This window comes from Nyctereutes procyonoides, unplaced genomic scaffold, assembly GCF_905146905.1.
Source record: "Nyctereutes procyonoides isolate TBG_1078 unplaced genomic scaffold, NYPRO_anot_genome, whole genome shotgun sequence".
Taxonomy (NCBI): Eukaryota; Metazoa; Chordata; class Mammalia; order Carnivora; family Canidae; genus Nyctereutes; species Nyctereutes procyonoides.
The window spans coordinates 7,251,106-7,277,993 of NW_026575026.1; the positions used below are offsets into that span (position 1 = coordinate 7,251,106).

General features: G+C 35.8%; 1 protein-coding gene across 1 annotated transcript; it reads left to right on the forward strand.

The window, feature by feature from the left end:
- Nucleotides 1-15,434: 15,434 nt before the first annotated feature.
- Nucleotides 15,435-23,882, forward strand: JCHAIN (joining chain of multimeric IgA and IgM). Its single transcript, XM_055315241.1, has 4 exons — nt 15,435-15,592; nt 19,463-19,589; nt 22,059-22,139; nt 23,016-23,882. The coding sequence occupies exons 1-4, from the start codon at nt 15,526-15,528 to the stop codon at nt 23,218-23,220; spliced, it is 480 nt and encodes a 159-aa protein (XP_055171216.1). The 5' UTR covers nt 15,435-15,525; the 3' UTR covers nt 23,221-23,882.
- The last annotated feature ends 3,006 nt before the right edge of the window (nt 23,883-26,888 follow it).

Here is a 26,888-nt window from a genome sequence, read left to right on the forward strand (position 1 = left end):
TGCTCCTATGGCACATTGTACTTTGTCATTATGTAAATATATGTTATTATTACCCAATAAACTGTAAACCCTCTGATTAAAGGTCAAACTTTTCTTGTTCACTCGTATCCCTGCCATGTAGAGTAGATGTCAATAGATATTTGTTGAAAGAAAAAAATAAATGAATGAATGAACATTTGAAATAAGGGGTAGGTAAGAAGTATTGGCCTTATAGACCACCTCATAAATATTTACTATAATGGCAAATTTATTTCAGTGACTTAAAGAGAAATTTTTAAAAAAGATTTTTAAAGATTTTATTTATTCATAAATAAAGACACAGAGAGAGAGGCAGAAACATAGGCAGAGGGAGAAGCAGGCTTCATGAGGAGAGCCCAATGTGGGACTTGATCCCAGGATCCTGGGATCATGACCTGAGCCAAAGGCAGATGCTCAACCACTGAGCCACCCACCCAGGTGCCCCTAAAAAGATTTTTATTTTTAAGTAATCTCTCCACCCAGCATGGGGCTCAAACTCAAAACCTCTAGATCAAGAGTTGCATGTTCTCCTGATGGAGCCAGCAAGGTGCCCGTAAAGAGAAACTTTTTTTAAAATAAAAATACATGGTTGCCCCATTTATACTAGGATAGTATGAGCTAGAATGATACCTAATTAATTTCTGATTGGTGCTATAATATATTACCACAAACTTAGTGGCTTATGACAATACACATTTATTATCCTTACAGTTCTGTAGGTTAGAAGTCCGACATGGTCTGATTGGGCTAAAATCAAGGTGTCAGCAGGGCTGTGTTCCTTCTGGAGGTTCTAAGGGAGAATCTGTTTCCTTGCCTTTTCCAGCTTCTAGATGCTACCTACATGCCCTGGCTAATGGCTTTTTCCTTTAACTTCAAAGCCAGCAGTGCAGGATCTTCAAACCTCTCCTTCAGTCTTTGATGCCGCGCCTCCATCTTTCCCTTATAAGGATCCTTGTGATTATATTGGACCCACCTGGATAATCTAGGATAATGTACCCATCTGTAGATTAGCTGATTAGCAACCAAAATTCCACCCGCAACCTATATTCCTTCTTGTCATGTAATATCATATTCATAGGTTCTGAGAATTAGGACATGGACATATCTTAGATGGGCCACTGTTCTGCCAACCATTATACCTTGGTATTTATGTAATTCTGAAAGAAGATGCTATCTTTTCTCAACATAAAATAATAATAATAGTTGTTAAAATAAATGAGTTTTTATATATGTTGCAGGCATGTCCTAGGTGCTTTACGACTGTTAATTCTCATCAATCCCATGAAGTATGGACCATGGTTATGCTCATTTTACAGATGAAATTGAGTTAAAAGGAGTTTAAATAACTTACCAAAGCCCCATTTGAACCCAGGCAATCTGACTTCAGAGCCTTTGCTTTGTTCAGTAGGAAGATGGTAGATAGAGCAGTGTGTCTCTTGAAACATATCTCTACAGTGTAAATTATTATGTTCTAGGTATTATATAAATTATTAAAATTAAGATAAATTTATGAGTATAATGTTGCAAAATTGGTTGGGAATTAATCAATTATTGCATATCTTTTGGGCCAAAGCAGCTTATTTGAAACTCTGAGGGAGATACAAAAGAATTACTATGATTGTCTTACAAGAATGCATTAGGTATTTTAAAAATAATTAACTCAATATTCTCCAGCATGAATCTATGCTTTCTTATCAGAGAAAAAAGATTTAGTATGGCACTTATATATGACATAAAAACTCTGAATAGAAGAGTTAGAGCAAGAAAAATTTTATTTTCTCATCCATTTTTCTAACTGATTCTTTATAATTCTTCTTTGGTGTTTCCTCATATCCTGTTCTTTGGTGCCAATTGCTACCATTCTTTATGAACCTCTCTCTGCATTTAGAAAACATTAATTTAGTACAAGGGATAAATTAAACACACATGAAGAAAAGTGATAAAAATGTAAAATAATATGCTAATTCATGTAAAATGACTGATATAAGATGAGCAATGAGTACAGAGAATAGTGGAGTGAACAGAATGGAATGACATTATGTGGGGAAGACTTAGGAGAATTAATTTTAAAGATTTTAGGATTTTTGACAAGAACTGACAGAAAGGAAGAAGAAATTTATGGTGGAGAATGACAGAGTAAAAAAGATTCTGAAACAGGAATTAGCAAATCATGTATAGGAAAAGGAAAGCAGACATATTTGAATAGAGCAGAGGCCTTCTCCAAAAATAGATTACAGTTTCCTTAAAGCAGCAAGGGACCAGACCACTGGAATTCATGAACTGAAAGGAGAATATTGTTGTTTGAGGGGTTTCCGGGAAATCTTGTTAATCATTGTATCTCTAAAGAAATTATTGTGAAATCTACACTGTTGGACTTTTTAAATGGATTTTTAGAAATAGGCTGTTTATAAACCAGGACCTGCCCAGAAGGTAGTGTGGTAAGAGGAAAGAGCTCTGCATTATAGTCAGACGACTGACATGTAACATCCCAAATAGCAGTTCTATGAAAAGCCACTGCAGGTGCAAGTTTATTTAAAAACAGACCACAACACAGGTGCAATTCTCCTCATAAACATTTAACCACAAAAGATTACCCTAAAAGTCTCTGTGGAAAGCCGTTGGAAAAAAGAGAGGTCAGGTTTTTGTCTTAATTTTTTAAGTTTTAAAAAGAACTTGGGAAAAGTTTCTTCCTCATAATTTGTGTTCTTTTAAAACTTAGTTTTTGCCTCCTGATGTCTAAATATAAGTTTTACATATGCTGTGATTAGGTACAGATAAATAATAAGAAATTCTGTGTGCAATCAGCAAAAAATGTTTAGGATTAAAAAATTTCAATTAGAAGAAATTTTTCCTCATAGATATGAAAAAATAATGACTTAGTTTTGTGGCAGATAAATTGGACTGGCAGTTAGGAGACCTATGCTCCACTTTTAGCTTTAGAATGACTTAATTCTAAAATTCAAAATAGATCCTAAACTTAGACAATACAAATGGGAAAAAAGGTTACTCCTATAAAGAAGTGAATGGTATCATTTACTGTAGTTCTGCTACAGTTCTAGGGTCAATCTTCCCTGATACTTGACCTAACCAATCTCTTACCCATCTTGAGCCTTTTACTTGATATTTCCTTTCTTTTTGGAACAGTGTTTGATTCTGTGGCAGGCAAAATAATGTCCCCTGCAACCCCTACCCCCACCCCCACCCCAAGTGCATATAATCCCTAGAACCTGTGAATATGTTAACTGTTACATAGCAAAGGAGATTTACAGATGTGGCTAAGGGAGTGGGCTTTAAAATGGGGAGTTTATCCTCAATTATCTGGATGGGCCCAATGTAATCACATGACATCCTAAAAGCAGAGACCTTCCCTGGCTGGAAACAAGGGAGATGAAGCAAAAGCAGAGATCAGAGCAGGACTTGACCCATTATTACTACCTTTAAAGATTAAGGAGGCCACTAGCCAGGGATACTGTCATCATCTAGAAGCTGAGAACAACCTCCCCCTGACAGTAGGCAAGGAAATGGGGATGTCACCCCTGACGCTTAAGTACTGAATATTGCCAAAACCCAGAATGAGTTTAGAAGTATATTCTTCGTCAGAACCTCGAGATAAGAGCGAGGCTCTGTCTCTTGGCAGTCTGTTCCTGGTGTTTTTCTCTGGACTCTGTCATTTTCTGGGCCAAAAGTTTAGCATATTCTGCAGCCTCTTTCTTACTTTTTTTTTAGTATGCTGTTTCTTCAGAGCAATATGCTGGTGTTTGTGTTAGAAGACACGTGGAGTAATAACACGTTGAATCTCGGACACTTTGGTTCTAGGTTTCTCATTTTTGTTTAGGGGCTATATCACAACATACAGACAGATATCATCTTTTTTAGAGAGATTGAAAAATTTGTGGGTTCTGCTAGCTATTTTGGGCTCCAAGCAATGAGGCATAATCATATCAGTGAGTCCAGAAATATCCTGGAGAGCACTGAGATTGGGATCCACAATGCAACCCCAAACAGATTTGCCCTTTATTTCTCTAGTCCTCCTTGGTTTATAGCAAGAATGCTCTTTATTCAGCTTCAAGTAGATATAGCCATGAGTCAGGACACTCTGGGGAAGCCTTGTTTGTCATTACCACCACCGATTCAGACCTTGTAACCCTTGCATGCTGCACCAAGAGTGTTAGCAGCAACTTCTGTGGTGATATGCTCCTCATAAAGGGTACAAAGTTTGCGTTCATCATCCACTTCAATGAGTGAGTTTCTGGCAGCCAGTAGCTGAGAAAGAGGTGTTCATCCTAAAGTAGCTCACTGCCTCCAAGGCACCCTGAAAAAGAGCTGATAATGATTCTTGATAAGTTACATCTGCTCTTGGTGGAATTGAGAAGAGAGTACCTTACAGGAGTTTTGGGAAGTCCAGAGCAACCCAGTCAGGATGATCTTACGGGCAAGAGTAGATTGCCAGTCAGATAAAAGGCTTTAGCTCATTTTAGAAAACTTCCTTTTTAATCTTTGTGAATAATTTTATCTACAACAGATTTGTGGAACTCTGAGTGACTACAGGATGTTTTGGGACTTTCAGGATGTTTGAAATTAAACTGGTTGCAATTATATGTTCCTTATATTGTGTATATATACACACACACATAAAGAATTTCCCACTTTTGAATGCTTTATCTTCGTTCACTAATCTTGGAGATTATTTTTTGTTAGTTTGTCTTGGCTGAAGATCCTTCCTCGGGTGCTAATAGGATCTTCTCTCAGTTTATTTTTCTGGGTTGATTCAAAAGTTACTTTTATATTGACTAGCATTTCAGAGGTATAGAAAGTAGAGATATGGTAGATGTAGGTATAGAGGCCGTGTTCTTGATCATCCTGTGATGTATTTGAGATGCTGTGTTTTTGTAGCAGATTTGGACAATACTATTCATTACCAAAACTTGTTTTCCATATAAAGTTCAAGGACAAATGGGAACAATAATTTGTTATGCTGAATGCAGAATTTAATCCATTAAAGGGAAAATAGAATTCAGCTACATCTTGGATTTAAAGCCAAGAAGGCTATTAAAAAATATCATCATCCCTTTAAGTATGTAAGTGGCAAGATGCCAAGGATATCAAGGATCTTTTTATATTATGAAAGACTTTCAAGGGGAGAAATCATATGATATTAAAAATAGGGGCTAAGGAAAGATTATTTAAGGTAAGTATTCATACTATCCTTATGGATGATGTGGAGAATTACAGTCTGTGTGATAGTATGAAATTATATGAATTATCTTGAAGTGCTGTACCCAAAATGTGATTATTAACAGATTGGTGGTAGCTTGGAGGTGAGACTTTAGATGTATGCCAAAGAAATCTGTCTTCAGCACTAGCCCATTGAACATTTTTCTAAACAAATAAGGATCCTAATGGCATGCGTATTGAGGTTGTAGATGCTCTGAAGCTGAGAGAAATAACTAATGTGCTAGGTTTCAGAATCTGGACTTAAAAATAATAAATTGTAGTGTTGGTCTGAGTTTAGTAAGATGAAACTTTTTTAAAAAAAAATTTTTTTTATTTATTTATGATAGTCACAGAGAGAGAGAGAGAGAGAGAGAGAGAGAGAGAGAGGCAGGCAGAGACACAGGCAGAGGGAGAAGCAGGCTCCATGCACCGGGAGCCTGACGTGGGATTCGATCCCGGGTCTCCAGGATCGCGCCCTGGGCCAAAGGCAGGCGCCAAACCACTGCGCCACCCAGGGATCCCTAGTAAGATGAAACTTAAGGATAAATGCTAAATCTCATACCCAAATTCCAACTGTTTAGTATTAAACATGGGGAAGTTATTACTATATAGGAGCATTTTTTTTAAAGGGGATTTTAGTAGACTATAGAGTTGTTAGAAGCCAGTAGTGTAATTAATAGCTGCCAAAAGAGAGATAATGTTATCCTAAGTGGCATTTTTTGAAAAATATTACTCTTCTGCTGTTTTATACTTGTCAAATAACAATTGGACTACTGTATGCATAGCTGGAAACTACACTTAAAAAAGCAACATTGACACTATAAAGTCTGTTAAAAAAAAGAGACGAATATTGCTAGAAACAGTTAAAATTACAGACAGTTTTCAACTCCTTGTAAAAATGTTCTCCATTCATCCTTTATTTAATCAATAGATTTTAGATATTATTGTGCTTTGATCTTGGAAACAAGTGAGCAACAAGACAAGGCCATGATTAAGGAGCTTTTATTCTAATGAGTAGGAGATAGATACTAAATAAACTAAATAGGAAATTCAAACTATGATGAATACCATAAAGAAAGTAAAATAGGGTAATATGACAGTGACTAGTGATTGGTTAGGATGATTAACAACCAGGGAAATTCTCTCTGAGGCAATGACCCTTGACTGGAGACTTGAATGATGATGAGGGGCCAGCCATGCAAAGATATGAAAAGTTTTTCATGTAGAGGGACTAAAAAGTCCAAAGGCCCTGAGTGTAAGTAGCTGGAGAGTGATAAGAGAATTATGGGAAATCAGGCAAGATAATGAGTTTGAATTTATTCTAAGTATAATGAGAAGCCAGTAGAGGGTTTTGAGTCAGATATGATCTAATTTACCTTTTGAAAAGATCACTGTCTGCTGGGTAGACAATGAGTAATGGATAAGACTGGGTATAGAGAAGAATTTGGAGCAGTGAATAGTGAATTGTAAACATGAAACCATTTTTTCCCCTCCATATTATTGCTTCCAAAATACCATGATTAAATTTTTCTTTGCCTTCCCTTGATAGTGATTTAAGGAGATTCAATAATTTTGGAAATTTCCTATCATTAAATGTCTAATTTAATGTCTAATTTAATTTTTCTGAACCTAAAACAGGCTTAAAGAATAGTCAATTTAGGGATACCTGGGTGGCTCAGTGGTTTGGCACCTGCCTTTGGCCCAGGGCATGATCCTTGAGTTCCGGGATCAAATCCCACATCAGGCTCCCTGAATGGAGTCTGCTTCTCCCTCTCTGCCTGTGTCTCTGCCTGTCTCTCATAAATAAATAAATAAAATCTTAAAAAAAAAAAAAAGAGTAGTCAATTAAAAAAAAAAGTCTATTTCAGTGTGAAAACTTATATCCCAAACTCACTTTTAACTTCAAATCTCCAGTATAATTTGAACAAGTAGCAGAGACCAGATTTACCCTCCCACCAGAAACAACAAAAAGAACCTGAAAAACATATGAAACAATAATTTTTAAGAAATTGGACAAAGGGCAATGATTTCTGAGAGACCAGAAACGAATGTGAAGACATCTGCAATTGCCCCAGCTTCTTGCCTTGAGAGAGTTTCCAGGTCCTGGCTTCACTGGTGAAATTTGCCAGACATTTAAAGAGAAAAATAATACTAATTCTACACAAACTCTTCCAGCAAATTGGAGAGGAAAGATACTTCTAAACTTATTCTATTGGGTTAGGATTATCCTGATAACAAAATCAGGCAAAGATATTGGAAGAAAAGAAACCGTTTCAGACCAGTATCTTTTATGAACATAATTGCAGAAATTCAAAGCAAAATTTTAGTAAATTAAATCCATCAATTTATAAAAAGGGTATTACATCATGAATAAGTGAAACTTATGCCAGGAATGCCAAATTAGTTTAACATTTAAAATCATTATAATTCACTGTATTAACAAAAAAGCAAAAATTGTGTGGTCATCTCAATAATTAGAGAAAAGCCATTTGAAAAAGTGAGATATCCATTTCTGAAAAAAATAAAAAATCTCAGCAAACCAGGAATAGGACAGAACTTCCTCAGCTTGATAAAGAACATTCAAGTAAAACCTAACATGAATCCACATGAATTCTGAAGATGTGAATTGTTTAATAGCTTTATTGAGATGTAATAGATACACAATGAAATGCACACATTTAAACTGTACAATAAATTTTGACATGTATGTACAGTCAGGAATTTGTAACCACTATCAAGACAATGAGCATATCTATCCCCAAAAGTTTCCTTAGGCACCCTTGTGTTCCTTCTCTTCTTCTCTCCTGGTCCCTCCCTTCCCAGGCAATGACTGTTCTCTGTAGGTTTGTTTACATTTTCTAGGATTATTTGTATTAAAAATAAAATAAAATACAAAAATAAAATTTTATTAAATTATAATTTTATTATAATTATTTAAATTACTTTATTATTTAATATAACACCAAATTTAATATAAATATATTAAAATAAACTTTTAAAGTACTATTTAAAATGTACAACTATTTTTTTTATTATTTATTTTAAAGATTTTATTTATTTATTCATGATAGTCACAGAGAGAGAGAGAGAGGCAGAGACACAGGCAGAGGGAGAAGCAGGCTCCATGCAGGGAGCCAGACGTGGGATTCGATCCCGGGTCTCCAGGATCGTGCCCCGGGCCAAAGGCAGGCACTAAACCGCTGCGCCACCCAGGGATCCCTGTACAACTATTTTTATAATATATGTTCAAATTTTTTTCTTTCAAGGTTTTATTTCAATTCAATTTAATTAACATATAGTGTAGTATTTGTTTCAGGGGTAGGATTTAGTGATTCATCACTTGCATATAACATCCACTGCTTACTACCAGTGCCTTTCTTAGTGCCCATCACCAACTTACCAAATCCCCCCCCCACCTTCCCCTCTAGCAACCCTCAGATTGTTCCCTATAGTTAAGAGTCTCTTAATGATTTGCCTCCCTCTCTGTTTTTATCTTATTTTATTTTTCCTTTCTTTCCCTTCCCCTATGTTCATCTGGTTTATTTATTAAATTCCACATATGAGTGAAATCATATGGTGGTATTTGTCTTTCTCTGACTGACTTATTTCACTTAGCAGGGAGGGGGACAAGCTGGCTCCATGCTGGGTGTGGAGCCTGACAGGTGGTTCGATCCCACAACCCGACATCAAGACTGGAGCAGAAACAAGAAGTCAGATGCCCAAACAACTGAGTGACCCAGATGTCCTGGCTGCCTTTTAGTTTTGTTGTTTCCTTTGCTGTGTAGAAATTTTTTGTCTTGATGAAGTCTCTATATTCAAATTCTATATTTTGTGTATCTATACACACACATTTAATCATACAGTATATACTCTTTTTCAAATATTTTGTCTGGCTCTTTCACTTTTAATAATTACTTTTTTTCATTCGTGTTGTGTGTATGAATAGTTTATTCGCTTTTTTTTTTAAGATTTATTTATTTATTTATGATGGGGGGGGGGCCAGAGACACAGGCAGAGGGAGAAGCAGGCTCCATGCAGGAAGCCCGATGCGGGACTCGATCTGGGGACTCCGGGATCGTACCCTGGTCCAAAGGCAGGCGCCAAACCGCTGAGCCACCCAGGGATCCCCAGTTTATTCACTTTTATTGCTGAATAACATACTACAATTTGTTCATTCAATTTATATATGGATATTTAGGCTGCTCCAGTTTTAGGCTATTACAAATAAAGCTAACACTTCTTCCAAGTGTTGTCTTCCTTCCCCAGGTTAGAAAAACTCTGGATGTATTCTGTTTCTTTTCCAGCTTTATTGAGGAGTAATTGGCATGTAACTGATTAAGGTGTATAATATGATGATTTGACACATATTGTGAAATGGTTACCACAGGAAGATTAGTTAACATATCCTACACCTCACATAGTTATTGTTGTTGTTATGGTGAGAACATTAAACTTCTCTAATAGCAACTTTTAAGTATACAATACAGTATTATTAACTATAGTCACCATCCTATCCCTTACATCCCAGAGTTTATTCATCTTATAACGAAGTTTGTACCTTTTGGCCAACATCTTCCCATTTCTTCCACCCCTCAGTCCCTGGCAACCACTAATTCTACTATTTCTATGAGTTCAATGTTTTTAAATTCCACATATAAGTGAGATCAATAAGTATTTGTTTTTGTCTGTCTGACTTATTTCACTTAGCACAATGCCCTTAAGGTCCATCTGTATTGTTATAAATGGCAGGAATTCCTTCTTTTTTTATGGCTGAAAAATATTCCATCATATATATCACATTTTCTTTATTCATTTGTGTGTTTGTGGACACTTGGGTTGTTTCCATGTCCTGGCTATTGTGAATCAATTATTGTGAATAATAATACAGTGAACATAGGTGTGCAGATATCTTTTTGAGACAGTGGCTTAATTTCCTTCAGTTTTCTTTTGGATATTACCCAGAAGTGGGATTGCTGGATCATATGGTAGTTCTGTTTTTGATTTTTTGAAAAACATTCATACTGTTTTCCATAGTCACTGTACCAATGAACATTCATTCCCACTCACAGTGTGCAAGGGCTCCCTTTACTCCATATCCTCACCAGCGTTTATCTCTTCTCTTTGTGATAATAGCCAGTCTAATAGGTGTGAGGTAATATCTTTATTGTGGTTTTGATTTGCATTTCCCTGATGTTTGGTGATGTTGAGCACCTTTCATGTACATGTTAGTCATTTGAATGTCTTTTTTGGAGAAATGTCTGTTCAAGTCCTGTATCCATTTTTAAATCAGATTGTTTGGGTTTTTTGCTATGGAGTTGTATTGGTTCCTTGTATCTTCTGTATGTTAATTTCTTATCAGATATATGGTTTGCAAATATTTTCTCCCATTCTGTAAATTGCATTTTAATTTTGTTGATTATTTCTTTTGCTCTGCAAAAGATTTTAGTTTGATGCAGTTCCAGTTGTTGATTTTTGCTTTTGTTATTTATGCTTTTGGTGGCATATCCAAAAACTCATTGCCAAGGCCAATGTCAAGGAACTTTTTTACTGTTTTTGTCTAGGAGTTTTATGGTTTTAGGTCTTGCGTTTTTGTCCTTAATCCATTTCAAGTTAATTTTTGTGAATGGTGGAAGATAGGGATCCAGTTTCACTCTTTTGCATATGAATATCCAATTTTCCCAAGACCATTTATTGAAAAGACTTTCCTTTTGCCATTGAATATTCTCATCTCCCTTGTCAAATAATAGTAAACCCTATCTGTGTGAATTTATTTCTGAGCTCTAGATTCTGTTCCATTGCTCTGTGTATTTGTTTTTGTTTGTTTTTTATTTTATATGTGTCTGTTTTTTATGTCAGTAACATATTGTTTTGGTTATTATAGCCTTTTAAAGATACTTTCATTTATACCTTATAATGGTCATATAGCACGAGCACATCTCAGTTTCTATGTTCCTACATGCCCACAACCCAAGGGGAAGTGTCCAGTTCTCCCATGAATGCTTTCTTCAAACTTCACTGCAGTAGACAGCTCTAAGCTGGGTTTGCATTTTCTGCAACTCAACAGGGAGTGACCGACATAATGATGATGGTTCTGATGATAATCACTACTACTTATGGAGTGCTTACCATATGCCAAGATCTTTTCTAACTGCTTTATATGTTATAATACATGTTAAGCTCCACAATAACCCTATGAAATATATATTGTTATTATCCTCATTTTACAGATAGAAGTCAAATGAGTGCTCAGTTTACCAACTTCACAGAGCTAGTAAATGATGAATTGGGAAAAAACTCATGCAGTCAGACTCAAAATCCTTTCTCTTAGCTATTATGCTCTATTGCTTTTCAGTTTTCCCTTTTTGCAGAGTCCCTGATTTCTTTGAATTATTTTCTTGAATCTTTCCCTCACTTGACCTTGGGGAGGAAAAAGGCCCCTGTATTTCCCTCTCCCAAGAGTAAAGGGGGAAAGTGTCTTACCACAAACACTAGTATTTCCACAAAGCCAACAACTCCAATGATATCATTTCCCTTTTCCCTCCAATGTCCTCTAAAGACTAGAGGAGAGAGCTCAGGATTGGGGTTGGTGGTTGATGGTCATAAATTGAGTTCTTTTGCCTCCTGGTAAGGCTTGGAGGAAGTGTCTGACTCTCTTTAGAATTTAGGATACTTAGCTATTCTTGTTAGCTGTGAGCCATAGTAGCCATTGCTAGGGCAAAGGAAGAATAACTTCATGATTGAGGCTATTGTAATCGTCCAGGATGGAGGATAGAGACTTGGACCAGAGTGGCAGTGAAAATGGAGAGAATCAGATAAATTTGAGATATATTCTCCAAATAAAACCAACAGGATATGGTGGTAAACTAAATATGGGGAAGAAGAAAACAAGGGAATCAAAAAAAAGGATTTTGGCTTAAAAAACCAGGTGGAGGGCAGCCGGGGGGGCTCGGCAGTTTAGCGCCGCTTTCAGCCCAGGGCCTGATCCTGGAGACTGGGATCGAGTCCCACGTCGGGCTCCCTGCATGGAGCCTGCTTCTCCCTCTGCATGTGTCTCTGCCTCTCTCTCTCTGTGTCTCTTGTGAATAAATAAATAAAATATTAAGAAAAAGAAAAAAAAACAGGTGGATTTACTGAGATAAGTAAGACTAGAGACAGTAAAATATTGGATTGGAGGTGTGTGGGTGGCTTGATTATCAAGAGTATTGTTTTGCCTGGTTAAATTTTGGATACTTGTTAGGCAGACAAGTGGAAATATCAAATGGAAAGTTGGATGTAGGAGTTTAGAGCTCAATGGGCAAGGCAAAGTCTAGAATTATGCACTTGAATCTTTTTTTTTTTTAGGATTTTATTTATTCATGAGAGACACAAAGAGAGAAACACAGGCAGAGGGAGGAGCAGGCTCCATGCAGGGAGCCCGAGGTGGGACTCGATCCCGGGTCTCCAGGATCACACCCTGGGCTGAAGGCAGCGCCAAACTGCCAAGCCACCTGGGCTACCCCAGAATTATGCACTTGAAAGTCACAACATGTCCTGTAGTCAAAGCCATGGGATCAGATAAAGTTAATTAAGGAGAGGATGAGAGAAAAGAATAGGCTGAGGATCAAACTTCAGTATTCATTGGAAAATTCAGCAAGAGACAGAGAAAGAGTAACTTATGAGATAGGAGCAAAACAAGGAGAGTGTCTTCTCTGTGTCCCAAGAGAATAGTCTTTTTCATGACTTGAATATCTCAAATATATAATAAGCTGTGAGGAAGTGATGCATCAACCTATTTCAGATGGTTTTTAAACAAATGCTGAACTCAGACTGTCTGCTGTATAGGAAATTGAAATAAAACCGGAGTGGGAGTAAAGAAGATAAGACTAGATTACGTTAGGATCTCTTTCATCCATCCCTGAACCTCTTATTAGAAGAATCTTATATATGAATGTAGAAAAATAAACCGTTTTTGGTGAAGAATTTAGAACATGTGGCTGAGCTCCCAGTAACTTAGCTCACTTGCATGGAAAGTGTTCTACTATTCACATATTTTGGTGTGAAGAAAATAACTACAACTGGAGATGAAATGGTTTAAAAATTAAACCAGGACCTGTTATTTATATATAATTGGTTAGTGCTAAAAATTATGAACTAATTTGCCTATATAACAGAATTATTTTCAATGTAAGCCTATTTATTTTTTTAAAATCACCTTTAATGACCCCTTGGTCTTCTATAAATAGATGACACTGCTAGCTATCACCCTCCCTCTCATGCTTCTAGTCTACAAATTTTCAAACTTTACATAAGTATCAACTGGAAGGCTTTTAAAAATACACATTACAAGTCATATCTCCAGAAATTCTGATTGGATGTAGCCAGGAAATCCATATTTTGTCTAGTACTCCACATGGTTCTAGAGAAAATAATCCTTGGACCATGCTTGGCAATACTCTGGTCCTGATCCTATATTGCAGGTATGGGTAATTCCTTTTTGGTGGCAAAAGTGCCACTTTGTTTCCACACCTTATTTTTATTGGGTAAATCTCTTTTATTTTTTTTCCTTTAGATGCATAGTTTCCATAATAGAAATATAAAATTGTAAAATTGAAAGAATAGAAACATCAAATATAGAACTTTTCTTTAGCTTAGTAACTATGGAACTTTTCTTTAGCTTAGTAACTATGGATTAAATAATATTTGCTTTATTAAAAACAAAACAAGTTTTAGGGGAAAATTTTGTCCCCAGAGATTTACTCAATTTGCTTTGGTGAGGAAATCTAGCCTTGAGTTTATTTTCAAGGAAATAATGACTTAAAAAAAAATAGTATCCAGCTAACTTCTAATTACTCTGTTTTAGAGTGAATAAATAAATCAGTCATTTAGAAACTACAGTTAGAGTTAGTGTTGATAGTTGTTTTGACATCCTGACCATACACTAAAATAATGTGCTTCCAGATTTATTTTTTTCTCTATAGATACGATTGTTCATGTGGATCCAGTATGTTTTCCTTAACCCCAAATAGTTTCTAAGTTCTATGGTAGTAGAAATTAAAATGAAAGTACAGTTTGACAGTATAGTAGCATTGTATGTTCTAGTGTCTGGCACTTTGTTCATGTTAGACATTCAGTACATGATTGAAAGAGTGCAATTATGTGCCAGCCTTTAATGATTAGTTTTTATTCTGCTGTCTTCTGCCGTTAGCTATGAAATCTGCTTGCCTACTTATGATCCTGAAATATTTCTTTAGTGCCTCTCAAAATTCTAGGAGACCCTTAAAAAAATTAGAGAACTGAGAACCAAAAGTAACATAGATTTGATGTTGCATATATATATATATAACCAACATGTTCTTGGAACCAGCCTTGCCTAAGAGACAGGAAATTCTTAACATATTGAGGCAGTCCTGTCCAAAAGCTCAGAGTTTTGTTTATTTGTTTGTTTGTTAGTTTGTTTGCTTTTTGACACTCATTAATGACAAAAACTTACAAAATATCCTGTAGTGATTCAGTTTTCTATTGAGGCATCTCAAATGAAGATCATTTCATGGGTTTATAATTCTGAAAGCTGTTACTAGATGATCAAACACAAGGTCTGCCTTAATGCTATCAAATTAAACCATGGCAACTGATACATCTAGTACCCATCTGTTTCAAATTCCAATTTCATGTTTGAGTTTATATAATAACTGAAAGCAATCAGAATATGTATATATTAGGTATATCATATATAATATGTATATTTAAATATGGTAGCTTGGTTAATTAAGGACCTGGAGAAAAAGTTGACGTAAGATACAGTTGGGACCTTCAAAGGCTTTATTTTTTTTTAATTTTATTTATTTATTTATTTATTTATTTATTTATTTATTTATTTATTTTTTCCTTCAAAGGCTTTAAATGAATTTCTTCTCTTCAGTTTCTGTTCTGGGCACAACAAATGTCACATATTTGATTTGAAAACTTTATTATCTAGGAAATAAAGTTGAGAACGCCTATTTAAACATTCGTAATGTACTCCTACTTGAAATTATCATTAATCTTCTTGGTTTAATATTATACAGTAAATGTAAAATAAAGAATAATTGCATCAATCATGGCTTTTGGGGCGATACTTTAGAAGAAAATAGGGTAATCTGTCTAGTGCAGCATTTGAATTTCAGACTCCAACCGCAGTTGTGATTGTTTTTAGTTTGTTAGCTACCTCGAGTGTTATTTTAAGAAAGCAGAAGCGCCATCATTTGCACATTCCTTATAGATCACACACCTTAACCCTGACTTTTTAGCTTCAGTTTCTCAAAAAGAAGTGAAGTCATGATGAAGAACTATTTGCTTTTCTGGGGAGTCCTAGCCATTTTTGTTAAGGCTGTTCTTGTGACAGGTATGTGGTATTTTGAAAATTAACCCACATAAAAGGAAAAATATAACACAGATCTGCTCTTCAGATTTAAAAATTTGTGTTTGTGCTTTGGTTAGCTAGCTAGCTGGCTGCTTTTTCTAACATGCCTTAATCTTTATATGGGCAGTGATCTTTTGTAGAGAAGATTCATTGTAATTCTTTTTATATTCTTTTTTTTCTCTTATTCATTTGCCTACTATAACTTAGAAAATATGTATTTCTGGATAAGTATTGATAGCTATACTTATATAAATATTCATATTGAATCTTGAAAATAAGTAATCATCTCCTTGAGTATCTTAAATAAATATTTTGGAGAAATGAAGTAATAATTACTATAACCACAATATGGAATGCATTGGGATTTTACTTCCCCAGAGTCTGATATTAGTTCTAACAACTTTCCTGGATCTGAGCCTACAGATTTATTATGTAAACTTTAACAATGTTTAATGTTACACAGGTTGCCTATGACTTGATGGCATAACTTTGGGTATTTTGTTTGTTAACCTTTCAAACTAATGCAGAAAATGGAATACACTCTGAATATGTAGTAATTTTCACCGAGAAGGGTAATGAGTTAGAAGTGATATAATTTGGCCTGATTGTTTCTAACACTTACTGAGCTTACTATTCTTATTTCAGAACAGGGTATGATGTAATTAAGAATAGTCATTTTACATTTATTTTTAACTAATTTAGCATTAGAAATAATAAATTTCTAATAATATTTAAACACAATGATAGTATTAAAACATGTACAGTATTTATAATTATACATCATAAGTGCATGTTTATGAACATGTTTATATACCTAAAATATATATAAAAGATCTATCATTTATTGAGTACATACTATTTTCCAGGCATTATGCTTACTGCTTTACATGTACTATACCATTTAATTCTCACAATAACCATTTGAGGATAGGTACTATTAATATTTCTAACATATAGTTGAGTCCACTGTGATTTAAAAAGATGAAATAACTTACCTACAGTCACACAGTAAACATGTGGTAGGTAGAACCCAGGGTATTGGACCCTATAGCCCACACTCCTAACTTCTGTCCTATTTTGCCTGTATTGAAGAATCACCTTTTAGTAAACTCATTATGTTCATATCAAGTATGTGTTGTTAAGTATATTTTCTTATTTGTTTGAACTAAATTAAATTTAATAATATTTACTGAGCACCTGGTATATGTCTCAGGTACTCTTGGATAAAGCAAGGCACAATCTATAACAACAGATTTATTTGGAAAAATATTGCCTGTCAGTGAGAACGTTAGAATTTTATAAGTCCTGGTGAATTAACTGTATTTGTACATTTTCTGGTAGATATGTTAGGCTGCCTAATATTTTTATGTAATAACAGTAAATAGTAATAAAAAGTGATAGCTATTTCCTAGGTTTCTGGTAAGAAAATAAGTTATATGCTATAAGTAAAATACAGAAATTTTCTATTTAAGACTTAATAGTCAAGTCTCATACTCAGTCTGTATTTTTGGTCAGGCATTACACATTCGTTTGCGTTTTATTGAGAAAAACATTTAACAGAATAAGATGAAGTTGGAGAGGGAGACAAACCATGAGAGACTCTTAACTATAGGAAACAAACTGAAGGTTGCTAGAGGGGAGGTGGGTGGGGGATGGGGTAACTGGGTGATGGGCATTAAGGAGGGCACTTGAAAAAATGAACACTGAGTATTATGTGCAACCGATGAATCACTAAACTCTATCTTTGAAACTAATAAAACACTATATGCTAATTAATTGAATTTAAACTAAAAAAGAAAAAACATTTAGGAATATAGGAGTAGCAAAGAGAATACAAAATAAGTCATCTCATTCTTTTCAAAATGTTAAGAAGAGTTATATTATTATCTTGGATTGAATTCCTGATGTTTCTTTTCCAATACTATACACTTTTATCAGAAGATGTATTAAAAAGTTATGAATAATGCCATAATAATGCTTGTAAAGTACTTCCAACAATTAGAAGTACAAAACAATGGTCTAAAGTGTTTTTGTAATGACTGCTATCATCGGGACTGAAATACTGGAATTAGGTCCTTTCTGCTCTGGGACACCTCTGAAATAATTAGACTTCCTGTTACAATTATATATATCCCGATCATTTAACCTTTATAACTTGGATTAATGTGCTAAATATTTTTTTTAAGTTGAGGCTTGATGGGAGGAAATTTTAAAGGTCATTTAGTTAAAATTATAGAAATAAAAAAACATATTTAATGGGTTAATTTTATGGTATTGTGTTAAAAGTTTTTTTGTTTAAGTACCCTACATTGAGTAAAAGCTCATATTAGTAAATTCTATCAAATTCAGTATTCTAGTTGGGAAATTGTACTATAGTTTTACAGGATGTTACCACTGGGAAAAACTGGGTAAAATGTACGTGGGTTCTCTCTCTAGTATTTATTATGACTGCATATGAATTTACAGTGATCTAAAAATAAAAAGTTTAATTTAAAAACAAAATAGAACAAAAATGTATCAAACATCATTATTATTGTTTAATTGTTTTTGCAAATTTATAGCACTTTACATCTATCTATGCCATATCTTTAAAAATAATTCTTATAAGAAATATTCGTAAATATAGCACTTATTATTTTATTTGAATCCTTATGCAATAATAACCTGATTGTTATTATGAAAAAGAAGAATATAATCAAGTTTGGGAAAATTATAGTGTAGAATATTTAAAGGTCTCACAAAGTAGGCTTATATTGGGGAAGATGGTACCTGTTTTATTTTTTTTTGTCTTTTTTTTTAATACATGAGAGACACAGAATGAGAGAGACAGAGAGAGGCAGAGGGAGAAGCAGGATCCTTGCGGGGGGCTGATGCAGGACTCGATCCCAGGACCTCAGGATCATGACCTGAGCCAAAGGTAGATGCTCAAACATTGAGCCACCCAGGTGCCCCCAAATGAGCCTGTTCTTAACTTTTTTTTTTTTTAAAGATTTTATTTATTTATTCATGAGACACATACACACACACAGAGAGAGGCAGCGACACAGGCAGAGGGAGAAGCAGGCTCGATGCAGGGAGCCCGATGTTGGACTTGACCCCAGGTCTCCAGGATCACACCCCAGGCTGAAGGCAGCACTAAACTGCTGAGCCACCCGGGCTGCCCACCCCCCTTTTTTTCTCCTGTTCCTAACTCTTATTCAATCTAAGGAGAAAAAAAAGTGTGTAAGTGGGAGTTCAAGAAGGATGTTACACTTCAAACTAGGACTTAAAAGTCTGATGTTATTTTTTGTTCATTTTTTAATAATTACTTTGGCCTGAGAGAAATCTAGTCTATTATTTTGTCATTTGGCACTGATTTTTACAAGGCTACATTATTCAGAACGCTGTGCCTCTGTTAAAAGCATTAGGTGAAAACTAGCCCAGGTTCCCACAGACTGGTGTAAGGGAAAAAGAAAACAATTTGTTTGGAGGGCATTTGGATTTCCTTCATGATGCTGTGAGATTCCACTTAGCATTTTAGATTAGGAAAGGGAACAAAAATGGAGAAAGCTGGGGACTCCTGGATGGCTCAGCAGTTGAGCTTTTGCCATCAGCTCAGAGTGTGATCCCAGGGTCCTGGGGTTGTCTCACATCGGGCTCCTTGCATGGAGCCTGCTTCTCCCTCTGCCTATGTCTTTGTCTCTCTGTTTCTCATGAATAAATAAATAAAATCTTAAAAAAAAAGGGGGGGGGGAGAAAGCTGAAACTGATCATAAGAATTGATTTTTCTACTGAAAAAAGATAAATTAACTCAATAAAACTATACGAATAGGCCTTTCTCCCCTTTCTTCTTAATACGTTTTGTCTTTTTAGCCCAAGATGAAGAAGAAAGGACTGTTCTTGTTGACAACAAATGTAAGTGTGCCCGGATTACTTCCAGGATCATCCCTTCTCCCGATGATCCTAATGAAGACATTGTGGAGAGAAACATCAGAATTATGTACGTGGCACTTTAAATTTCTTTTTTCTTCATGTTGTAAGCAGAGATACTTTCTGATATTAGCCATTGTTTGAATGTAATACCTATGTCTCTACTCCTTTCCTTTTCTTTCTTTAGAGAACACACATGTGAGAGAGTGGGGTGGGGAGAGGGGCAGAGGGAAGAGAGACTCTTAAGCAGGCTCCATGCCCAGCCTGGTGCTCTTTGGGGAGCTCTATCTCACAGCCCTGAGATCATAACCTGAGCCGAAATCAAGAGTGAGCCACTTAACCAACTGAGCCGCCCAGGTGCCCCTCTACTCCTCTTTTTGATATGTAGCACTTACATGAACCTGTTAGATAATTATCTATGTATTTATATGTACACATAGACTTTATGTGAGAATTTTTTTTAAAGATTTTATTTATTTATTCATGAGAGAGAGAGAGAGAGAGGCAGAGGCACAGGCAGAGGGAGAAGCAGACTCCATGCAGGGAACCCGAAGTGGGACTGTATCCCAGGTCTCCAGGATCACGCCCTGGGCTGAAGGCAGCACTAAACCACTGAGCCACCCACGCTGCCAAATATGCAAGAATTAAATATGCTAAATGGACAAAATTAAATATGCTAATAGACAAAAGCATCTAGGACAGTGTTTGAAAACCCATGGTAGACACTCATATGTGTTTATCATCTTTCTCATTATTTAAAGCCTTTTCTGATATTACTAGAGCCTTTACAATCTAATGAAGAATAAATCCATTCACTCATTCATTCATTTGGCAAACATTTATTGAGTTCTACTGAATTCCACTGAGGTTTGGAGCTGATACAACAATTTATATAAAACACAGTCCATGCCATGAAATAATTTACAGTCTAATAGGGAACTTTATTTTTTTTTAATAGGGAACTTTAAATGATTTAAAAGGCAATTACAATACAGTATTGTAAATGCTATGGCAGGAATAAGCACACGATGTTATAGGAGACTAAAGAGGGGCACCTGGTCCAATCCTGGAGGGTGAAGGGAGAGTGGCAGTGGGAGTCAGGCAGGGGTGTTTGGAATAAGTAGTGGAAGACGCTTTTAGCTGGTTGAGTGGGAGTTAACCGGGTAAATGTGTGTGTGGAATGACAGGGTTGCTAGTTGAGGCAGATCATTCCAGGAAAAGGAAATGGTTGCTGTGCGGGTTTTATGAGATCATCACATAACATGCTTTCCCTAGTTCCAGGCACACTGTAAGTACTTAGTTAATGTTAGAACTCTTAACGTTTTTGTTATTGTTAAGACTTCGAGATGGGAAAAGCATGGTAAATTTGTGGAATTGCAAGTGGTTGTTTATAGCTGACATGTAAAGAGGATGGTATGGGGAGAGATGGGGCTGGAGAGGTGGAGGCATATCCTGAAGTGCCTTCTATGCCATCAAAGGGCTATTCTGTTTTCTTTGTGGAAACACTGTTAAGCCGAGAATACCAGGCTTGTAGTTTAGAGGCCATTTTGGCAATAATGTGACTAATACGTTGGAGGGGTCAAGACTACAATCTAGGAGAGAAATGGCGGTGTCTTGAACCAAGTGCACAGATTAACAAGAATCCGGATCAGTTGAATTGTGAGATGGATTAGATACAGATCATCACGGGGTGGGGGGAACTCAGGGTGGTATCTAAGGTTTTGGCTTGATATCTATGTAGATAGTACTGCTAAATCCCTCTTCACGTTTTCCTTTGTGCCATTTGGTAGGGAGGGGTGCATGTGTGGAGGAATGATGACATGTATGAAAAAAATGTAAAAATTAAATCACCTCAACTAGTTGATAAATGTCACTTTTTTTTTTCATGGAACATCACCAAATCAAGAGGTCTCGAGTCCAGTTACAGCTTTACTATTTAGTTGTGTGAACTTGGGTAGGTCATTGAGATCTCTGGCTTATAATTTCTGCATTCCAAAAATACGGATAATAATATCTGTCCATTTATTCCAGAAATATTGAACATATTCTACACACCACACATCTAGAAAGGCACTGAAAACACATAAGTGGTTTTGCCTCAAAGAATTTATGTAGTCTGGGGAAGCAACTTCTCTGTAGACAAGCAACTATGATATGGCATTTGTTATAATAAAGATATGTGAACTTCAGTGAAACAGAAGAGGAAGGAGTTTGTTCAGGAGTGAGAATGGATCATTATATAGAGGGTAAATCTTGAGCTGGTTTTTGAAGGAAAAGTAGGGATTTGCCAGGAGAGCAATGATCATTGACAGAGGAGTTTCTGTGAGGTTTATTTTGAATGAGAAATGTTTCAAATATGGCAAATTACTGTGAAATCTGAGCAGTAGTATTACTGTGGAGTGCTTTTAGAGTGTTTAGAGTGCTAAATGTACTAAATTCCCGATGAAATAGTAGGTACTGTCTCAGCAATATACCTGTCACCAAAAATAGCAATATCTGTTTGTTTCATTATTTTGATTTCTTTTTTCTTTTTTTTTAGTGTTCCTCTGAACAATAGGGAGAATATCTCCGATCCCACCTCACCAGTGAGAACGAAATTTGTGTACCATTTGTCTGACCTGTAAGAGATTTTCCTTCATGCTAATATAGATATAGAAGTTAATAACTTTAAATTTGTTATTAGGAATGTTTCTGAAAATATGGGGTACAAACATTTACCAATACAATTTGAGATTTTGAATGCATTAATTTCTTTTTTTTTTTTATTTTTTTTTATTTTTTTTAAATTTTATTTTTATTTTATGATAGTCACAGAGAGAGAGAGAAGCAGACACAGGCAGAGTGAGAAGCAGGCTCCATGCACCGGGAGCCCGATATGGGATTCGATCCTGGGTCTCCAGGATCGTGCCCTGGGCCAAAGGCAGGCGCCAAACCGCTGCGCCACCCAGGGATCCCTGAATGCATTAATTTCTATGTTAATTATTAGATATCATAAATTTATGACTTTATCACATAAAAATTAGCTATAAATTCATTCTAAATAAGACATTATTGCCATTAGTACAGGAAGGGCCAGTTTGTCTTAATAGTAAAATAATTGGATTTCAGACATATTAACATGCAGATTTTCTTTAGAAGCTATGGAATCCAACAGCAATTTCTTTTTCCTAAAGATATTCTGCTTTCCTTGTCACCATAGAGAATTTGTTTAATCCCAGTATACAGGTGGAAACAAACCTAACAGAATAGGAGTTGCTGTATGGTGTAGACAAAACAATCATAGCATTAATTACATTGTTTACTTTCAACTAACTTTTATATTTTAAAGATTGAAAAATCCTATAAACTATTCTGTATTGGAGAGTAGCTGAGGTCTGGAAGAAGTTATGTTTTGTCCGTTGTCAGATCTAGCTGATTTTGGATAGGAATGAACAGTCACTCAGATTCTGAGGCAACATTTGATGGGGATTGTCTAAGGAATGTATTTATTTTTCAGCTGTAAAAAATGTGATCCTGTAGAAGTGGAGCTGGATAATCAAGTAGTTATTGCCTCGCAGAGCAATTTCTGTGATGAAGACACTGAGACCTGCTACACTTATGACAGAAACAAATGCTATACAAATCGGGTCCCAATTATGTATGGCGGTCAGACCAAGATGGTGGAAACAGCCTTGACTCCGGATTCCTGCTACCCTGATTAATTTACGTCATTGCTAACTGCACGGCTCCTTTTCTTAAAAGGCTCTTCATTTTGGCCCAGAAAGCTAATATGTTTACTACCAATGAATTTGAAACCGTGGTGTTTTTTTGATACTATAAAACTACCCCCAGTAGAATAGTAACATTATTATTTTTATCGAAATTACATCTCAACTGTATGTTCTCACTCTAATATTGAAATCTCTCATACTTAAAGAGTAAAGATCAGAAGATATAACTAAATATCACTTTTTTTTTTTTTTGGCCTTGCCTTGGAGAGCCAGAGCTTTTGCACCTTCCACACTATTCTCTTTCTAAAATGTATCACTGTGTAGAGAAAACATATGTAAATATAGGTCAGTTACATATCTTCATTAGAGAAATAATAATTGGAAAACATATTTTGGGAATTCGCAAATAATTTAAAATAGGATGTCCATTTAAGAAACTGATGAGCTGAAAGTGACGTAATTAAATAGATAATAGAAAAATATCTTTTGACATAGCACAGGTTTGGTGGCAGATGATACAAACTGTTTTTGATAATCAAGGTAGTATAAGAAATACCCATTGGAAATAATCTATGTTGTAACTGAATCTAATGAAATATGTATAAAAATATGTATTCTCTAACACAGCTTAATTAAATAGATTCATAAGCATATACCTGTGTGAAATAATTTATTGAAAAGCTTACTCGTATTAACTTTGTTGTATATAAGTTAAAATATAAATTACTACTGATGAACAGTTTGTAAGTATGAAATAATTACGCATTAATCACTGAATTCATACACATACATATTTGAAATAGCTTTGTAATTTAAACTTTAAAAGGCAAGGTCCCTCTTGACAAACATAGTGTTGATCATGGCACATAAGAGTTCTTAGGGCAGAAAGCCAAGACCAATTGATGTATATACCCAAGGGTTCTGTGGAATGTAAATGCTTACTCTGGATTTAAAATAATAGGAGGCTGATTAGTAAAAGTCAGTTTCCTGAAGAGGCATTGTTCTGTTTTCTCTCTTTTTTTAATGGTAACAGTAAATTTACATAACTTCACTGCATTCATACTGATTATTCAGTGTTAGGTTTTTGTTTTATTTTGTCTTAGGGATAAAGCTGGGACACTCTAGTATCAGTAGGAATCATAGTTTTGATGTACTAAAGACACACCATTCTTGACTAATCTAGTGTGTGGTTTTAGCCACATTTTTGAATTTTATTTAATCGGTAAACATTGATTTAATATTTATCACATGTAAGGAACTGTACTACATTTTTTGGTGATTAAGCTGTGATAAGTGCCCTCAAAACAGTCAACACCACTCACTCTCCAGACATCTGCTCAGTTGTAATCTTCTCATGAAGCTCACCCTGTTTTTAAAAACTGCAAACCTCATTTCTTTATCCTGGTTTATTTCTCCCCATGTACTAGTGGACTCTATAATTTACTTATTTATCATTTTACGGCCTCTCTCGTCCACTAGGGTATAAGGTCCATAAGGGTGGACATTTTTATTTTGCCCAGTGAAGTGTCCCCAGCACCCAGCACACTGTCTGGTGTACTGAGATGCTCAATACATATTTGTCAAATGAATGAACACGAATACAGCTTACTTGAGAAGACAAGACATATGCATAAATAACGACAGTCATTTGCCAGAATCTCATAAAGGCAAACAGCGTTCAAGAGGTTATGAGAATTTATGGGTGACTTCCTGTTGGGGAATGTGACTGAAAACAGATTGATCACTGATAGACCTGTGAGCTAGATGTAGGCACTTAGAGTCATTTCCCCCTTTCAACTGTCTTTGGAATGAGAGTTCCCCTAGGCTTTCTTGCTTCTTGGGGAGTCTGCCCCCAGGACATCGCCTTGAGATAGTGATGTGGTGTTGAAAACACCTACACCTGGATGGTATAGGGGAATAAGCCCAGTTAAGACCTCTTTATAAGCTTTTAAGATTCGATGGATGGTTTTGGGGATTTGTTTTCTTGCTGCTGCACAAGGCAAGTCTTGTATGTGAATTCCCTTTGCTATTATTAAAATTGCCACCAACCAACATGGAATGGCCTGCTTCTTTCTTGAGTCTCTCTGATCTCTATGTCAAGGGGCTGCTTTCAGATTATACCAGAAAAGTTCCGGGGAGGCTTGTGAACCTACATTTCTGCCCTCCCCTACCCCCAGTTTTATTGAGATTTTACTGACATATAACACTGTGTAAATTAAAATGTACAGCATAATGATTATTGTGAAATGATTACCACGATAGGTTTGGGTAACATCCGTCACCTCTTACAGTTACAAAAATATTTTTTCTCTCTGTGAGAGCTTTTAGGGGAAGGCTCTTTTTGAAGAGGCTCCTCAGCTCTTCCCCCATCCTTGTTTTAATTTTTCTGCACACTCAATAGAAAACATTTTTGGCTACTGTGGACATTGCTGCCATAGGAGACTCTTAACCAAAGGAAACGATTTTGACTGGTTCACTTGTTTAGTAAGTGGTGATGAAAACTGAATTACTGCTATGGTTTTAACAAATATTGATAGAGGCTCTTTGGCAGTCCTTTATTCCCACTATAATATTTTCTTAACAACTCATGCAGCATTTTGAGGTTAATGTGACCAATGCATTGACCTCTCAAAAGTCAACTATTTTTTGTACTTTCTGTTCTTTCTTTTTAATTTGAATTAAATGGATATTTTTAAAAGATAGGCATAAGTGAATATTATTGGTGAGAATGTTTTCCTTCTGCATAGTTTTTGACAAGTTAGCCATTTAAGTGAACCAGTAGAGAAAAATTACATTGACATTAGGAATAATGTTTCTTGGCACCAAGGCCTTAGAAGCCAGTAGACCCAAGCCAAGTGGTTAGTTTTCACTTTAAGACTATTGTCATTTCTAATTGTTTTATATAACTCGATATTAAAAAGGAATAATAATTACAGTTCTGCAATCACAAATATACCAATGTACACACATTCATAATCAGATATGCATGGACTCCCTAACCTAGAAGCAGTGGGATAGGAAAATTAACCTTTGATATATTTTCCAGGTCTTGGCTTCTGGTAGCAGTGTAGTATGTGGGTAAATCCCTGGCCAATACAGACTATACTTGGTGACTAAATGGCAGGTCATTAATGGCAAGTTCATTGAAAAATAGGAATAAAAATAACTATCTTACAGGTTTTTTTTTTTTTTTTTAAGATTTTATGTATTTATTCATGAGAGACACACAGAGAGAAGCAGAGACACCGGTAGAGGGAGAAGCAGGCTCCGTGCAGAGAGCAGGATGCAGGACTGGATCCCAGGCCCCCGGGGGTCACACCCTGAGCCAAAGGCAGACAATTACTGAGCCACCCAGGTGCCCCCAATCTTACGTTTTTTTTTTTTCTACAAAAGACTCAATATACATTATGTACGTCAGTTCAGCTGTTGTAGCTGTTGTAGCAGTTACTAACCTGTAAATTACAATTGCTTTCGTGTATGAATTGTTCTTCGGCTCTTCCTTCTGCCCAGGCAACAAATCAGGGACTAATGTAAACATGTATTAGATCAGTGATTCTCAAACTTTAGAACGCACGAGACTTGCCCGGAGGACTCATTGTAACAGGTTGCTGGACCCCACCCCAAGAGATTCTGATTAAGTAGTTCTGGGATGCATCGGG

Bases quoted from the DNA above. Each gene is read 5' to 3' on its own strand.
- JCHAIN (XM_055315241.1), top strand. From the start codon at position 15,526: ATGATGAAGAACTATTTGCTTTTCTGGGGAGTCCTAGCCATTTTTGTT. The intron at 15,593-19,462 runs GTATGTGGTATT...TTGTCTTTTTAG, and splicing joins TAAGGCTGTTCTTGTGACAG to CCCAAGATGAAGAAGAAAGG. The intron at 22,140-23,015 runs GTAAGAGATTTT...TTTATTTTTCAG, and splicing joins GTGTACCATTTGTCTGACCT to CTGTAAAAAATGTGATCCTG.